At 36.8% G+C, this 14767-nt stretch overlaps 1 protein-coding gene across 1 annotated transcript; it reads left to right on the top strand.

Annotated features, from left to right (window-relative positions):
- The first annotated feature begins 855 nt into the window (after positions 1-855).
- On the top strand, positions 856-3409 carry LOC107817916 (light-induced protein, chloroplastic-like). Its single transcript, XM_075250381.1, has 3 exons — positions 856-1424; positions 2572-2767; positions 2863-3409. Exons 1-3 carry the CDS (start codon positions 970-972, stop codon positions 3175-3177), a joined length of 966 nt encoding a protein of 321 aa, XP_075106482.1. The 5' UTR covers positions 856-969; the 3' UTR covers positions 3178-3409.
- The last annotated feature ends 11358 nt before the right edge of the window (positions 3410-14767 follow it).

The raw sequence follows: 14767 nt of genomic DNA, 5'->3' as shown, positions 1-14767 counted from the left end.
TATGAGTTCACCATCAATAAAAGAAATACATGTAAAATCTTAATCTTATAAATGGGATGTGAAAGAATAACATATAAAATACTTTAGTTATCCCTATTTGTGTAATGTAGTTCAGATTTCGAGAGTCAAATGAGTTTTTCTTTGATCATAATTTTTTAATCTGTCATTCAATATTTTTAAATTATTAATTAATATAATTTATAGTATTTTTATGTAGTTTTCAAATATATAAATTTTACTTTAAAAACTTAAGAATTCTATGTTTTAATTCATAGTTAAAACTAAAATCTTGACTCTCAAAATTTGAATTGTATTACTTAAATTGATATGGATGGAGTAATGTAATTATTTTAAAGGTTTGTATTACCTATAAAGATATTCATTTAATTATTTATTATTGACTCTTAATATTGTATTTACCAAATTTGGTTTGCACATTAAGTACCAAGTAAGTCCGTCTTTTGTTAGTATGAGGTTCTGTGATTGTTTAGAGGTAATATCGGACTGAAATATGATCTAGCTACAGTTTTGTAATTCCATCTTTGGTGATGAATAAAATAATTTAGTTACAAATTTTTTTGGGAGAATTATCTAAGTATATACAATTTGAGATTGGCACCTAATGTCTTTCAAAACCTATATGGATATTCTTTTTTTGTACTGTACTTCTGTCTGAACTAATACTAAAAACTTGTCATATTAACAGAGTCTAAAATTTACACAATACTTATTTACGAAACAGATATCAGAGTAAAAAAACACAAATATATCTCAATTAATTTTACACCGGCTGAGAAAGTGTAAAACAAAATAAAATTATTTAAGGAGGGCAGATACGTCTCTTCACAACAGCATAACCAAAGGCCCGAGACTCATATAAACCGCATCATACAGTAGCAAGTAACACTCTTTCCATCGACCTTCCCCTGTTTTCATCACTCATTTGTTCTCTCAATTTTCCTCAAAATAATGGCTTCCATCTCTTCTCTAAATCAAATTCCTTGCAAAACTCTGCAAATTACATCCCAATATTCAAAACCCACCTCAAAAATCTCAACTTTTCCCATCACCTCCACAAATTTCCCATCAATTTCAGTCAAAGAATTCACAAACCCAAAACCAAAATTCACAGCACAAGCCAAGAACTACGACAAGGACGACGAGTGGGGTCCAGAAGTGGAGCAAATAAAGCCAAGTGGAGGAGGAGTAGCGGTAGCAGAGGAAGAACCGCCAAAGGAGCCGAGCGAAATCGAATTGCTGAAGAAACAGTTGGTTGATTCATTTTATGGAACCAATAGGGGTTTGAGTGCTAGCAGTGAAACTCGTGCTGAGATCGTGGAACTCATCACTAAGCTTGAATCCATGAACCCAACTCCTGCTCCTACCGAGGCGTTGCCTCTTCTCAATGGCAAATGGATTCTTGCGTAAGTTCCTGTTTTCACCTGCACCATGAAAAATATACTTTTTTTTCCATTTATATATGTGGTCCATATTGCTATGTGTGAAATGAACAAAAATAATTTCTCAAACTACAATATTGTCAGAAAGAATTTCTTTTTTCTTTGTTAAGCTGGAATCTGGAATTCTTTTGGGAAAACGGAGAATAACTTTTTTATCAACTTTTGTTGATTTTATGAAAAATTCTCGCTTAATTGAAGGGGTAGTTTAAGGCTGATGAATCTTTTGGATGAATTACTTTAGTAGTAAGGATTGACTCACATGACTAACTGTTTCACTAGCTTGCAATTTTTTTTTAGTTATTACATGTTGTGTATGTTGATTATTGTGCTCTAAGCAATCGGATTCTTTTGTTAAATAAAAACTATCATAGTTCATTTATTCAGCAATCGAATTTGAGTTAACATTCCTGCCTATCTGGAACACAAAGGAAAGATAATAAAAGGTTTTGGTACCTTGAAAACTAGAAGTATCCGGAGCCTCAGAGAAACAGTGAAGTTGTCTCCGCGTGACCTACAGGTCATGGGTTCGAGCCATGGAATTAGTCATTGATGCTTGCATCACGATAGTCTGCCTACATACACCCCCTCGGGGTGCGGCCCTTCACCGGTCCCTGCTGAACGCGGGATGCTTTGTGCACCAGAAAACTAGAAGTATCCCTAATACATATCAAGATTTTAGTGATAATCCCTTCACTGCCGTGTTCGACAAAGGTTACTTAGAAGTTTTTGATTTATGGGTGCTAAATACCACGGCTAAATATACCTATTAAAGATATTACTGCGACCATATATGTTGCCATGACCATACATCAAATCAAACATACATCCACCCCTAATTTTAGAGTGTTTTTGAGATGCAGCAAAATTGAAGGAGATTATAATAGTTTGATGTGAAGAGACTAATTTTCTTTGAGAATCACTTTCTAAGGGTGGCATCTTTTCACCACCATCACTGTTGGCTTGTTGATTTGTAGCTAATCATTATCTTTTGATGAAAACAAGGACATTCTTTAGTGCACTAAGAATGTTAAATGTTCTTTCTTCATTGTAAATGTAATATACTCGCGCTTGTTGGCATGAACACTTGGAATTGTATACTGGAAAACTGCAGGTACACATCTTTTTCTGGTCTGTTCCCCTTGTTGTCAAGGGGCACACTGCCTCTGGTTCGCGTCGAGGAGATTTCCCAGACCATCGATTCTGAGACTTTTGCTGTTCAGAACTGTGTCGTCTTTGCTGGACCGTTAGCTACAACTTCCATTACTACCAACGCCAAATTCGAAGTCAAAAGTCCTAAGCGTGTCCAGGTCATTATCTTCTTCCACATTTTTCTAGTCTAATCATCATCCCTCATACTTGATCATCATTTTGGTCTCATGTTATACTGTGTTTCGTGGTTCAGATTAAATTTGATGAAGGCATAATTGGAACACCCCAGTTGACGGATTCTATTGAGCTGCCTGAGAATGTCGAATTCTTGGGACAAAAAATTGATCTAAGCCCTTTCAAAAGCTTGATTAATTCAGTCCAAGACACAGCTTCTTCAGTAGCCAAGTCTATTTCCAGTCAACCACCAATTAAGTTTCCTATTTCCAACAGCAATGCACAATCTTGGCTGCTGACAACATACCTGGATGATGAGCTTAGGATTTCCAGAGGAGATGGAGGCAGTGTATTTGTGTTGATCAAGGAAGGCAGTCCCCTCTTGAAGCCTTAAAAAGACATTTTCTTGAAGTTGTGTATGATGCTAACTAGTATAGAAGAGCAAAATATAGAAAGGAAAAAATAAAAGATGATGTAAACTAAAAATATGTATTTACATTGAAAGATAAAGCTATAGATCTGCTTGACCTCATGATTTGTAACTATTGAGGTTTCCTGGTGTATCAAATATTGGAAATATATGGCTTGAAAGAATTAGCATATGAACTACGCTGGAATTCAATCAACTTTGGAAGCCTTTCTATGGCGATTTACTTTGAGTGAACCATTAAAATAGTTGATTGAATTCCAAAGTTGGTTTGCGGCCTTAAAGGATTATATAGCTTGTTTGGCCAAGCTTTTTTTTGGCCACAAGTACTTTTTTGGGTCAAAAGTATTTTTTTTCCTAAAATTGAGGTGTTTGGCCAAGCTTTTAGAAGAAAAAAAGTGTTTTTTAGGAGAAGCAGAAGCAGTTTTTGAGAAGCAGAAAAAAGTAGTTTCTCTTCAAGAACACTTTTTTGAGAAGCACTTTTGAGAAAAATACACTTAAAAGTAGTTTCTAAAAGCTTGGCCAAATACTAATTACTGCTCAAAATTGTTTTTCAAATTAATTAGCCAAACATAAGCTGTTTCTCACCAAAAACACTTTTATGAAAGATACTTTTGAGAAAAACACTTTTTAATATAAGCGGATTTTAGAAGTTTTGCAAAATATGCTATTAGTATAGTGGTAAGAGTGTACTTGTAAGAATGTAACACGTTATGTGAGAGTTAAGACATAGGAGTTTAAATTCTGTCACAAACAAAATGTTGATATTTTAATAGAAAGAATAGAATGTTGGAAGATTATATTAGCATTTTTTTTTGGTAACTCTTATATTAGCATGTTGTTGTTGTTGTTATATTAGCATGTTGGAAGACTTGAAGTTGAAGCGAGTAGAATTTGTTCGGGAGAGATGTTTCCAATCTTTTCAATGCATGGATAAATTTTTTATTAAGAACCTTAGAAGTGGAGTTGAAAAACATATATTATTATGCTTGAAAAAGTTAATATCGTTTGTGAGAACCACATCATAGTATTTAAATTTTAAAAATTGATTAAACAAAAACGAATCGCTTCGGAATGTCCCATGGGAAATTAATAAAAAAATAGCTTAATTAACAAAAATGTGATTTTTTATCAAGTAAGTTCAATCTATATATATATATATATATATTAAAGCAAGAAAGTTACCATATATAATTGACATTATGGTTAAGCCAAGTGGCAAGCTAATAAATATCAATAGTATATGGTAACTTTATTCTATATTTGACTATTTATAATATAATATAATATAATATAATATAATATAATATAATATAATATAATATAATATAATATAATATAATATAATATAATATAATATAATATAATATAATATAATATAATATAATATAATATAATATAATATAATATAATATAATATAATATAATATAATATAATATAATATTTGAATTTATAAATAAAGTTCTAAAATTCGAATTTAAATTAAAAATAAAATCTATCTTTTTTTATCTTGTTATCAAACTTAATTTGGTTAATGATCATGTGCAATCATGTTAGGAACTTTTGTTATTTTTTATAATTATTTAAATACTACTTCGCCTCTAGCAAAAAAACAAAACTACTCCATATAACTATAAAACTCTTTTTAAAATTCTATAAGTATAGTTCTTTGAAACACTGTAGCTAGATTTGAATAAAACGTAATTCTTTTAAAATAAATGTAATATATAGGGTACACGTCTATGTTTATCTAAATAACAAAAAAGAGTTTACAAAATCAAATAAAAGTTTACTTACATGTATAATAAAGTAAACATACATGCTGGAGAAAGAAACATCACAAAATCAAACAATAATTAAAAAGAAAAAAAGTTGTTTCTTTTTTCTTATTGAAGAATATTTGTTTGAAGAGTTAATTTGCACAAATGAAAGAATATTTAGCATTATTCTTATACTTCCTACCAAACGACCCCTCAATTTCTTTGTGATGGTTAATAAACAATAACCAAAGCCATAATTTCATTTCAGAGCAAAAAAAAAAAAGTCAACCCACTCGATAAAAATCATACTCCTAGTTATGACTTTGTTATATAGAGCTATGACAATCCTTTACTAGTCTATGGTTTTAAGTCCTAGTCAAAATAGTTATTTTAAGGCCTATAGCTAGTAAAAATTGCACGGGTTTTAAGTCCTCCTTTGTCTTCTTCTTCTTCTTCTTCTTCTTCTTCTTCTTCTTCTTATGACACTTCAGTTCATGAGATGATTGCCATAAGTATGTTTATCAGATTATTTAAAAATAAATTATAAATAATTACGTAAGTTAGTAAACAACAATTTGTGAATATTTCCACGTAATTCTGTCCTTTTCACGTTTATTGTTTTCAAAATTTATGATTTAGATATTGTTGGCAATCTGATTATTTTATAGTAGCAATACACTATGAAAGAATAAGGTGATTATTTATCTAGTATGTTAGAAAACTTTTTCAAAAACTTCAGCTTATATAGTGCTGAAGTTTTTACAAATGAACTAAATAATTTTAGCATCTTCTAGTGAAGTTTTTGAAAAAGCTTTATGACAAAACTAATGAAACCAGGACAAAAAAACTTCAGCTTATATAGTGCTGAAGTTTTTACAAATGAACTAAATAACTTCAACATCTTCTACTGAAGTTTTTGAAAAAGCTTATCCAGGACAAAAAAACTCCAGCTTATTTAGTGCTAAAGTTTTTATAAATGAACTAAATAACTTCAGCATTTTCTACTGAAGTTTTTGAAAAAGCTTTATTACAAAACTAATGAATCCAGAACAAAAAAAACTTCAGCTATTTTAGTGCTGAAGTTTTTACAAATGAACTAAATAACTTCAGCGTATTGCCTTTGCTACTTTAGGCCCGTCTACTAGAATGCTGAAGTTTTGCGTGATTGTCTTTGCTACTTCAGCCCCATATGCTGAAGTTACGCGAAAAAGTGGGTACGCTTGCAAATATTTTTTGCAAAGCAGACACAAGTTAAAACGTGACCCAAAAAGCGGGTATAGATGCAAATCCCCCAGTGGGTAATATAGCCAGAATTGGTGTTGTTATCGTTGACCAACTGGAGAAAGTTTTAACTTTTCTGGCCCGGCACCTAGTGTTTATTTAGTGAACCCTAAAATAAATGAGATACTGGAAATCAAGGCATAAAAATAAACAGAAAAAAGGGAAAGAGAAAACTAAATCAAGCTGTGTTTGCTCAATGGTAATTAGCCTAAATAGAGAATGAAGTGTTATAAGTTGTACACTGTTAAGTGCAGGCCTCAAATTTCACCAAGGATATTTTTTCATAAAAATTGGTCGGGGCGCCCTATTTGGTCGCCCCCATTTAACCTATACCCATTTTTTTAAAAGTTTTAACTTGTACTAACTTTTAAACAACTTTAGTCCCTTTCTCATCCTCCTTCTCCTCCTTTGTTTTCTTCTTCTTCTTCTTCTTCTTCTTCTTCTTCTTCTTCTTCTTCTACTGTTGTTGGTGCTGCTATGAAACTTCAGTTCATGGGATGATTGCCATAAGTATGTTTATCAGATTATTTAAAAATAAATTATAAATAATTACGTAAGTTAGTAGACAATAATTTGTGAATATTTCCACGTAATTCTGTTCTTTTCACGTTTATTGTTTTCAAAATTTATGATTTAGATACTGTTGGCAATCTGATTATTTTATAGTAATAATATACTATGCAATTAAAGGGTCATCACCTGTTTTAGAAAGCTTTTTAAAAAACTTCAGCTTATACAGTGCTGAAGTTTTTACAAATGAACTAAATAACTTCAGCATCTTCTGCTGAAGTTTTTGAAAAAGCTTTATGACAAAACTAATGAATCCAGGACAAAAAAAAACTTCAGCTTATATAGTGCTAAAGTTTTTACAAATGAACTAAATAACTTCAGCATCTTCTGCTGAAGTTTTTGAAAAAGCTTATCCAGGACAAAAAAACTACAGCTTATTTAGTGCTGAAATTTTTACAAATGAACTAAATAACTTCAGCATCTTCTGCTGAAGTTTTTGAAAAAGCTTTATGAAAAAACTAATGAATCCATGACAAAAAAAACTTCAACTATTTTAGTGCTGAAGTTTTTATAAATGATATAAATCATTTAATCATCTTATCCAGGACAAAAAAACTTTAGCGTATCGCCTTAGCTACTTCAGGCCCGTCTACTAAAATGCTGAAGTTTTGCGTGATTGTTTTTGCTACTTCAGCCTTGTATGCTGAAGTTACGCGAAAAAAGTGGGTACATTTGTAATTTCTTTTACAAAGCGGGCATAAGTTAAAACGTGACCCAAAAAATGGGTATAGATACCAATCCCCTCTTCTTTTAACTCATTCTCCATATTCGTGGGATAATTCCTTCCCTATAATTTGTTTTGTAAAATATTAGGAACAAATAAGAATTGGGTATATTATGTCATTTCGATATTCCTCTTATGTTGCTTGATCTTGGAAATTGAAGTTATTTTAAATAGATTGGAGAGAAAATGAAAGGAAGTTATTTCAATGTGAGGATAGATAGGCTGTGGCATTTGAACAAATGGTCCTTTTTAAGTGCCACTACTTCAATTTGTCTTAGTAGGTTAACGGGAATAAATATAAAAATAAGAAGAATTAACCCAAATAGTCGCTCATCCAATCACCTAAATTAAAAATAGCCGATGGAGGTATAATATATACATAATTTTTATAATATACGTGTATAATTATGTATAATCAACATATAATTTATGTATATGGCTAAAAAAAGTAAACAATAAATATCAGCGGCTATTAGTGGAAAGATCCCCACAAAAGTCCATGAAGCAACTTATCCAAATAGGTCGAGCAATTCCAAAGGAGAAAATCTCACTTTATACCTATTAAGCTGTCACGATCCAAAACCGACTCGGTCGTGATAGCACATATCATGAAACTAGGCTAGCCGACACATTTCTAAAATAGTTCAACATTTCATTTAAAGCTTAAATAATACCATTTCCAACTGAAATTTCCATAAAAGATGTAAAGTCAAAACCAAAATAAAAGTGGAAAATAAAATGCCTGACCTCATGTGTCACTAGTCATGGGAAATACTACATCTGTTTCAAAACATAACTAGACCAAAATAGTCTGAAAATATCTAAAATATACTAGAAGGTAGATAAAAAGGGGAGAAAGGCGGGACTGCGAACGGCAGGCAACTACCTCACTATCTCCGATGAAATCCGCGTCTGGAACAGTCAACAGCCGCTACCGTAGCCTGAGACACCTGGATCTGCACACAAGGTGCAGGGGTAACATGAGTACACCAACTTAGTAAGTAACAAGTCCAAACTATGGACTGATAGGTAGTGACGAACTAAACCTCAATAGGTATCACAATTAGTCTGTACAGTAAAGTAGGCATGCTTGCAGATCAAGTATTCAGCTCAATAGTAAGTAAATACAAATCTGAACAGTGTGAAGTATAAAGCTCAGCAAATCTCTAATGTACCAATGCACAGAAAGCATGAAAATGTACCATGTACCTCCACTCTCAAGTGCTCGACCGCTCGGTACTATATATAGCCATTCGGCCCAGGGAAGATCCATCCCGGAATATATACACATCACTGACAACAGTCACCCAGTACCGAGGAAGGCCATTTCAGCCCTATGGAGAAGATCCATCTCCAGGTATAAGTACTTCGGATAAGATCCATATCCAGGGAATATCCATCCCTCAATAATATCAACTGCGCTCACTAGGGGTGTGTAGACTCAGGAGGGGATCCTTTCAGCCCAAACGCTATAACAAGCCCACGAAGGCATAATCAATATTCTGCTGCGGTGTGCAGCCTGATCCCATACTGTCAATCATAATCAGGCTCTCAGCCTCACTCAGTCATCACTTTTAAGTCTCACACACACGGGCTCACAGTGCCATAATACTAGCCCGAAACAATGATATGATGTGCCAAATGATAACAACTAAGACTGACATAATAGGATATTCATGAACAAGACTGAGTATAGAGTATCGATGAAACTAATGATATGACAGCAAGAAAGAGTCACTAAGCAGTGCCATGGAATGATCCAGGCCGCAATTCTCACGGTGCACGCCCACACCCCTATCACTTGGCATTTGTGTCACCTCAATATCAATCATAGAACACATAGTTCGGAGTTTCGAACCCTCAGAATCAAGTTTGGAAGCATTACTTACCTCAAACCAAGCCAAAATTCTAACCCGTGATGCCCTTGCCTCTCGATTCGGCCTCCAAATACTCCGAATCTAACCAAAATCAGTATATTATCATCAATATATGCTAAAGGAATGAAACCTATACGAAAATTATCAAATTAGACCAAAAATTTCGAATTTGGCTCAAACCTAACCCCCGGGCTCACATCTCAAAATCCGATAAAAATTACAAAACTAGAAAGCCTATTCACTCACGAGTCTACCCATATCAAATTCACCAAAATCCGACGTCAAATGGTCATCCAAATCCCTAAAATTAACTCTCTAATTCTCCTCCACTTTTCCCCCAATTTTTACCCCAAATTTCCAATTTAGATGTTAAAAATCAAGATACAATCATGGAATTTAACCAAAAACAAGTGAAGAACACTTACCCTAATCACTTCTCTAAAAATTCCTTCTAAAATCGCCTTCTCCCGAGCTCTCTACTGAATTTTGAAATTATGAACTAAAACCCTCATTTTTTTGAACTTAAACATTCTGCCTAGATATCTTCCTCTTTGCGAAGCACAAGCTGCCTCAAGCCAAAAGTCCCTTCTTCGCGAACGCAAGGACACACTCGCAAACGCAAAGACCACTCTTCTTGACCCTACGCGAACGCGGAACACCTCACGAACGCATAGGCTTAATTGCCTGAAGCTCCAAATGACTGTTGACTCTACGCGAACGCAATTCCCTGGTTGCGAATGCATAGCCTTAAACACATGAACCTTCACGAACGTGGGAACTACATCGCGAACACAAAGAACACCCAGCTGCCCCTCTCAACATCCCTTCATGAACGCGAGAGCCCTCTCGCGAACGCGATGAAGGAATTCTCTACAACAAAATACCAGAAAATATACCAACTTCCAAAACCAAGAATTGGTCTATTAACCACCCGAAACTCACCTGAGGCCCTCGGGACCTCAACCAAACATGAAATCACATCCCATAACATCATTCAAACTTAGTCGAGCCTTCGAATCACTCAAAACAACACCAAAGGACCCTCGGATTCAAGCCTAAGAACTTAGAAACTTTCAAATTCCACAAACAACGTCGAAACCTATCAAATCACCTCCGAATGACCTGAAATTTTGCACACACTTCACAAATGACACACGGATCTACTCCAATTTTCAGAATTGCATTACGACCCCGATATCAAGATTTTCACTGCCGACCGAAAACTCCAAATTTTCAATTTGGCCAATTGAAGGCAATTTCTACCACAGACCTCCAATTTACATTCCGAACACGCTCCTAAGTCCAAAATCACCTAACGGAGCTATCTAAACCATAAAAATTCACATCTGAGACCTTCTACACATAAGTCAACATCCGGTTGACTTTTCCAACTTAAGCTCCTAACTTAGAGACTAAGTGTCTCATTCCACTCCTAGATCACTCCGAACCCGAACCAACCAATACGATACGATGAAATATTGATGAACAACACATAAAGAAATAAAAATGGGGGAAATAGGGCTATAGCTCATGAAACAACCGGCCGGATTGCTACATCTTCCCCCTCTTAAACAAAAGTTCGTCCTTGAACGAGTTTAGAAACATACCTGAAACCTCAAACAGGTGTGGATATCTACTCTGCATCTCTCACTCGGTCTCCCAAGTAGCCTCCTCCACGGGCCAACCTCTCCACTACACTTTAACTAATACTATATCCTTTGATCTCAACTTTCGAACCTGCCGCTCGAAAATAGCCACAGGCTCCACATCATAAGTCAAATCACCATCTAACTGCACCGTGCTGAAATCCAAAACATGATATGGGTCGCCAATATACTTCCAGAGCATAGAAACATGAAATACCGGATGCACACTCGACAAGCTAGTTGGCAAAGCCAGCTCATAAGCTACCTCCCCAATCCTCTGAAGCACCTCAAAAAGCCTAATGAACCGAGGACTCAATTTTCCCTTCTTCCCAAATCTCATAACACCCTTCATGGGTGAAACCTTCAGTAGAACCTTCTCCCCAGCCATATAAGGCACATCTCGAACCTTCCTGTCAGCATAACTCTTTTGCCTTGACTACGCCGTACGAAGCCACTCCTGAATCACTTTCACCTTGTCCAAAGCATCCTGTACCAAGTATGTACCCAAAAGCCTAGCCTCGCCCAGCTCAAACCAACCTACCGGAGATCTACATTGTCTCCCATATAAAACCTCATATGGAGCCATCTGAATACTCGACTGATAATTGTTGTTGTAAGCAAACTCCGCGAGCGGTAGAAACTGGTCTCATGAACCCCCAAAATCAATGACACAAGCACACAACATGTCCTCCAATATCTGAATAGTGCACTCGGACTACCCGTCCGTTTGAGGGTAAAAAGTTGTGCTCAACTCAACCTGAGTACCAACTCTCGTTGTACGGCTCTCCAATACTACAACGTGAACTAAGTACCTCTATCTGAAATGATGGAAACTGGGACACCATGCAGGTGAACAATCTCTCGGATATAAATCTCAGCTAACCACTTTGAAGAATAGGTAGTACACACAGGAATGAAGTGCGCGGACTTGGTCAGCCAATCCACAATCACCCAAATAACATCGAACTTCCTCAAAGTCCGTAGAAGTCCAATTACGAAATCTATGGTGATCCTCTCCCACTTCCACTCTGGAATATCCATCTGCTGAAGTAAGCCACCCGGTCTCTAATGCTCATATTTCACCTGCTGATAATTGAGGCACCGAGCTACAAATCCCACTATATCTTTCTTCATTCTTCTCCACTAGTAGTGTTGTCTAAAATCACGATACATCTTCGCGGCACCCAGATGGATGGAATACCGCGAGCTGTAGGCCTCCTCTAGAATCAACTCCCGAAGCCCATCCACATTGGGCACACATATTCGGCCCTGCATCCTCAATACTCCGTCATCACCAATAGTCACATATCTGACATCACCGTGTTGAACTCTGTCCTTGAGGACAAGAAAATGAGGATCATCATACTGGCGCTCTCTAATATGATCAAACAAGGAAGACCGAGAAACCACACAAGCTAAGATCCAACTAGGCTATGAAATATCTAACCTCACAAACCGATTGGCCAAAGCCTGAACATCAACCACAAGAGGCCTCTCCCCAATAGGAATATATGCCAAACTGCCCATACTCACCGCCTTCCTACTCAAAGCATCGCCCACTATATTGGCCTTCCCCGGATAGTACAAGATAGTAATATCATAGTCTTTTAGCAGCTCCAACCATCTCCGCTGCCTTAAATTGAAATCTTTCTATTTGAACAAGTGTTGTAGGCTACGATGATCAATAAACACCTCATAAGACACACCATAAAGATAATGCCTCCAAATCTTCAATGCGGAAACAATGGAAACCAACTCCAAATCATGAACAGGGTAGTTCTTCTCATGGGGCTTCAATTGACGAGAAGCATAAGCAATCACTCTACCCTCCTGCATCAACACACACCCAATACCAACTCAAGAAGCATCACAATATACTGTATAAGAACCTGAAGTTGATGTCAAAATAAACACTAGAGTTGTGGTCAAGGCAGTCTTGAGCTTCTGAAAGCTTGCCTCACACTCATCCGACCACCGGAAAGGAGCACCCTTTTGAGTCAATTTGGTCAAGGGTGATGTTATAGATGAAAATCCCTAAACAAACCGACGGTAATAACCCGCCAAGCCAAGAAAGCTGTGAACATCTGTGGCTGAGGATAGCTTGGGCCAACTCTGAACCACCTCTATCTTCTTCGGATCAACCTGAATACCTTCACTGGACACTACATGCCCTAAGAAAGCCACTGAACTGATCCAGAACTCACACTTAGAGAACTTTGCATAAAGTTTATCCTCCCTCAACCGCTGCAATACAACTCTCAGATGCTCAGTGTGCTCCTCCTGACTATGCGAGTACACCAGAATATAATCAATGAATACAATAACAAACGAGTCGAGATAGGGACGAAATACATTGTTCATCAAATGCATGAATGTTGCTGGGGCATTGGTCAGCCCAAAAAATATCACAAGGAACTTATAATGACCGTATCGGGTTCTGAAAATTGTCTTAAGAATATCTGAGTCCCTGATCTTCAACTGGTGATACCCTGTCCTGAGATCAATCTTGGAGAACACCCTCGCTCCCTAAAGATGGTCAAATAAATCATCAATACGAGGCAAAGGATACTTGTTTTTGATTGTGACTTTGTTCAACTGCATATAATTAATGAACATCCTCATCGTGCCATCCTTCTTCTTCACAAATAGAACAAGCGCACCCCAAGGCGACACACTAGGCCGAATAAACCCCTTATCAAGGAGTTCCTAAAGTTGCTCCTTCAACTCCGTTGGTGCCATATGATACAGTGGAATGGAAATGGGCTGAGTGCTCGGCACCAAATCAATACCAAAGTCAATATCCCTATCCGGTGGCATGATTGATAGGTCTGTAGGAAACACATCCGGGAAGTCCCTCACTATTGGAACAGAATCGATACTAGGAGTCCATGCACTGAAATCCCTCCCAAAGACCAAATAAGAAATACAACCCTTCCCAACCATCCGCTAGGCCTTCAAGAATGAAATCACCCTAATGGGAACATAATCTGATGAACCTCACCACTCAATCCGTGGCACACCAGGCATAGCCAAAGTCATTGTCTTAGTATGATAGTCCTAAATAGCGCGACACAGAGACAACCAATCCCTGCCTAGTATCACATCAAAATCGACCATACTAAGCAATAAAAGGTCTGCTCGGGTATCCAAACCCCCAATAGTTACCACACAAAACTGATATATACGATCCACAACAACAGTATTGCCCACTGGAGTAGATACACGAACAGATGAAATAAGAGACTCACGGGGCGTATCCAAATAATAAGAAAAATATGATGACATATATGAAAAAGTGGAACCAGGGTCAAATAATATAGAGGCATCTCTGTGGCAGACTAAGACAATACCTATAATCACAGCATCTGGTCTGGCTGGGAGGGCATAAAAACGGGCCTGACTGCCACCTGACTGGCCTCCCCCTCTAGGGCGACCCCTAGCTGACTGAGCTCTAACCCGAGCTAATTGGGCAGGTGGGGAAGTAACTGGTGCTAAAGCTGAAGGCTGACTCCTCTACTGGGATGAACCTCCCATAAGACGGGGATAGAATCTCTTGATATGACCCAAATCTCCGCACTCGAAGATACCTCTCTCAGCAAATGGTGGTGGGGACTGAAGGGAGCCCCGAGCACCGGGATACCTACTAGAAGAACCAGGCATAACTGAACCCTAAGCTGATGGTGCATGAGTCAAACTCT

Source organism: Nicotiana tabacum, chromosome 3 (genome assembly GCF_000715075.1).
Source record: "Nicotiana tabacum cultivar K326 chromosome 3, ASM71507v2, whole genome shotgun sequence".
Lineage (NCBI taxonomy): Eukaryota > Viridiplantae > Streptophyta > Magnoliopsida > Solanales > Solanaceae > Nicotiana > Nicotiana tabacum.
This window is presented reverse-complemented; position numbering and strand designations above follow the sequence as displayed.

Coding starts and splice junctions, on each gene's coding strand:
- LOC107817916 (XM_075250381.1), top strand. CDS start 970: ATGGCTTCCATCTCTTCTCTAAATCAAATTCCTTGCAAAACTCTGCAA. Junction 1,425..2,571: donor AATGGCAAATGGATTCTTGC/GTAAGTTCCTGT, acceptor GGAAAACTGCAG/GTACACATCTTTTTCTGGTC. Junction 2,768..2,862: donor AAAGTCCTAAGCGTGTCCAG/GTCATTATCTTC, acceptor TTCGTGGTTCAG/ATTAAATTTGATGAAGGCAT.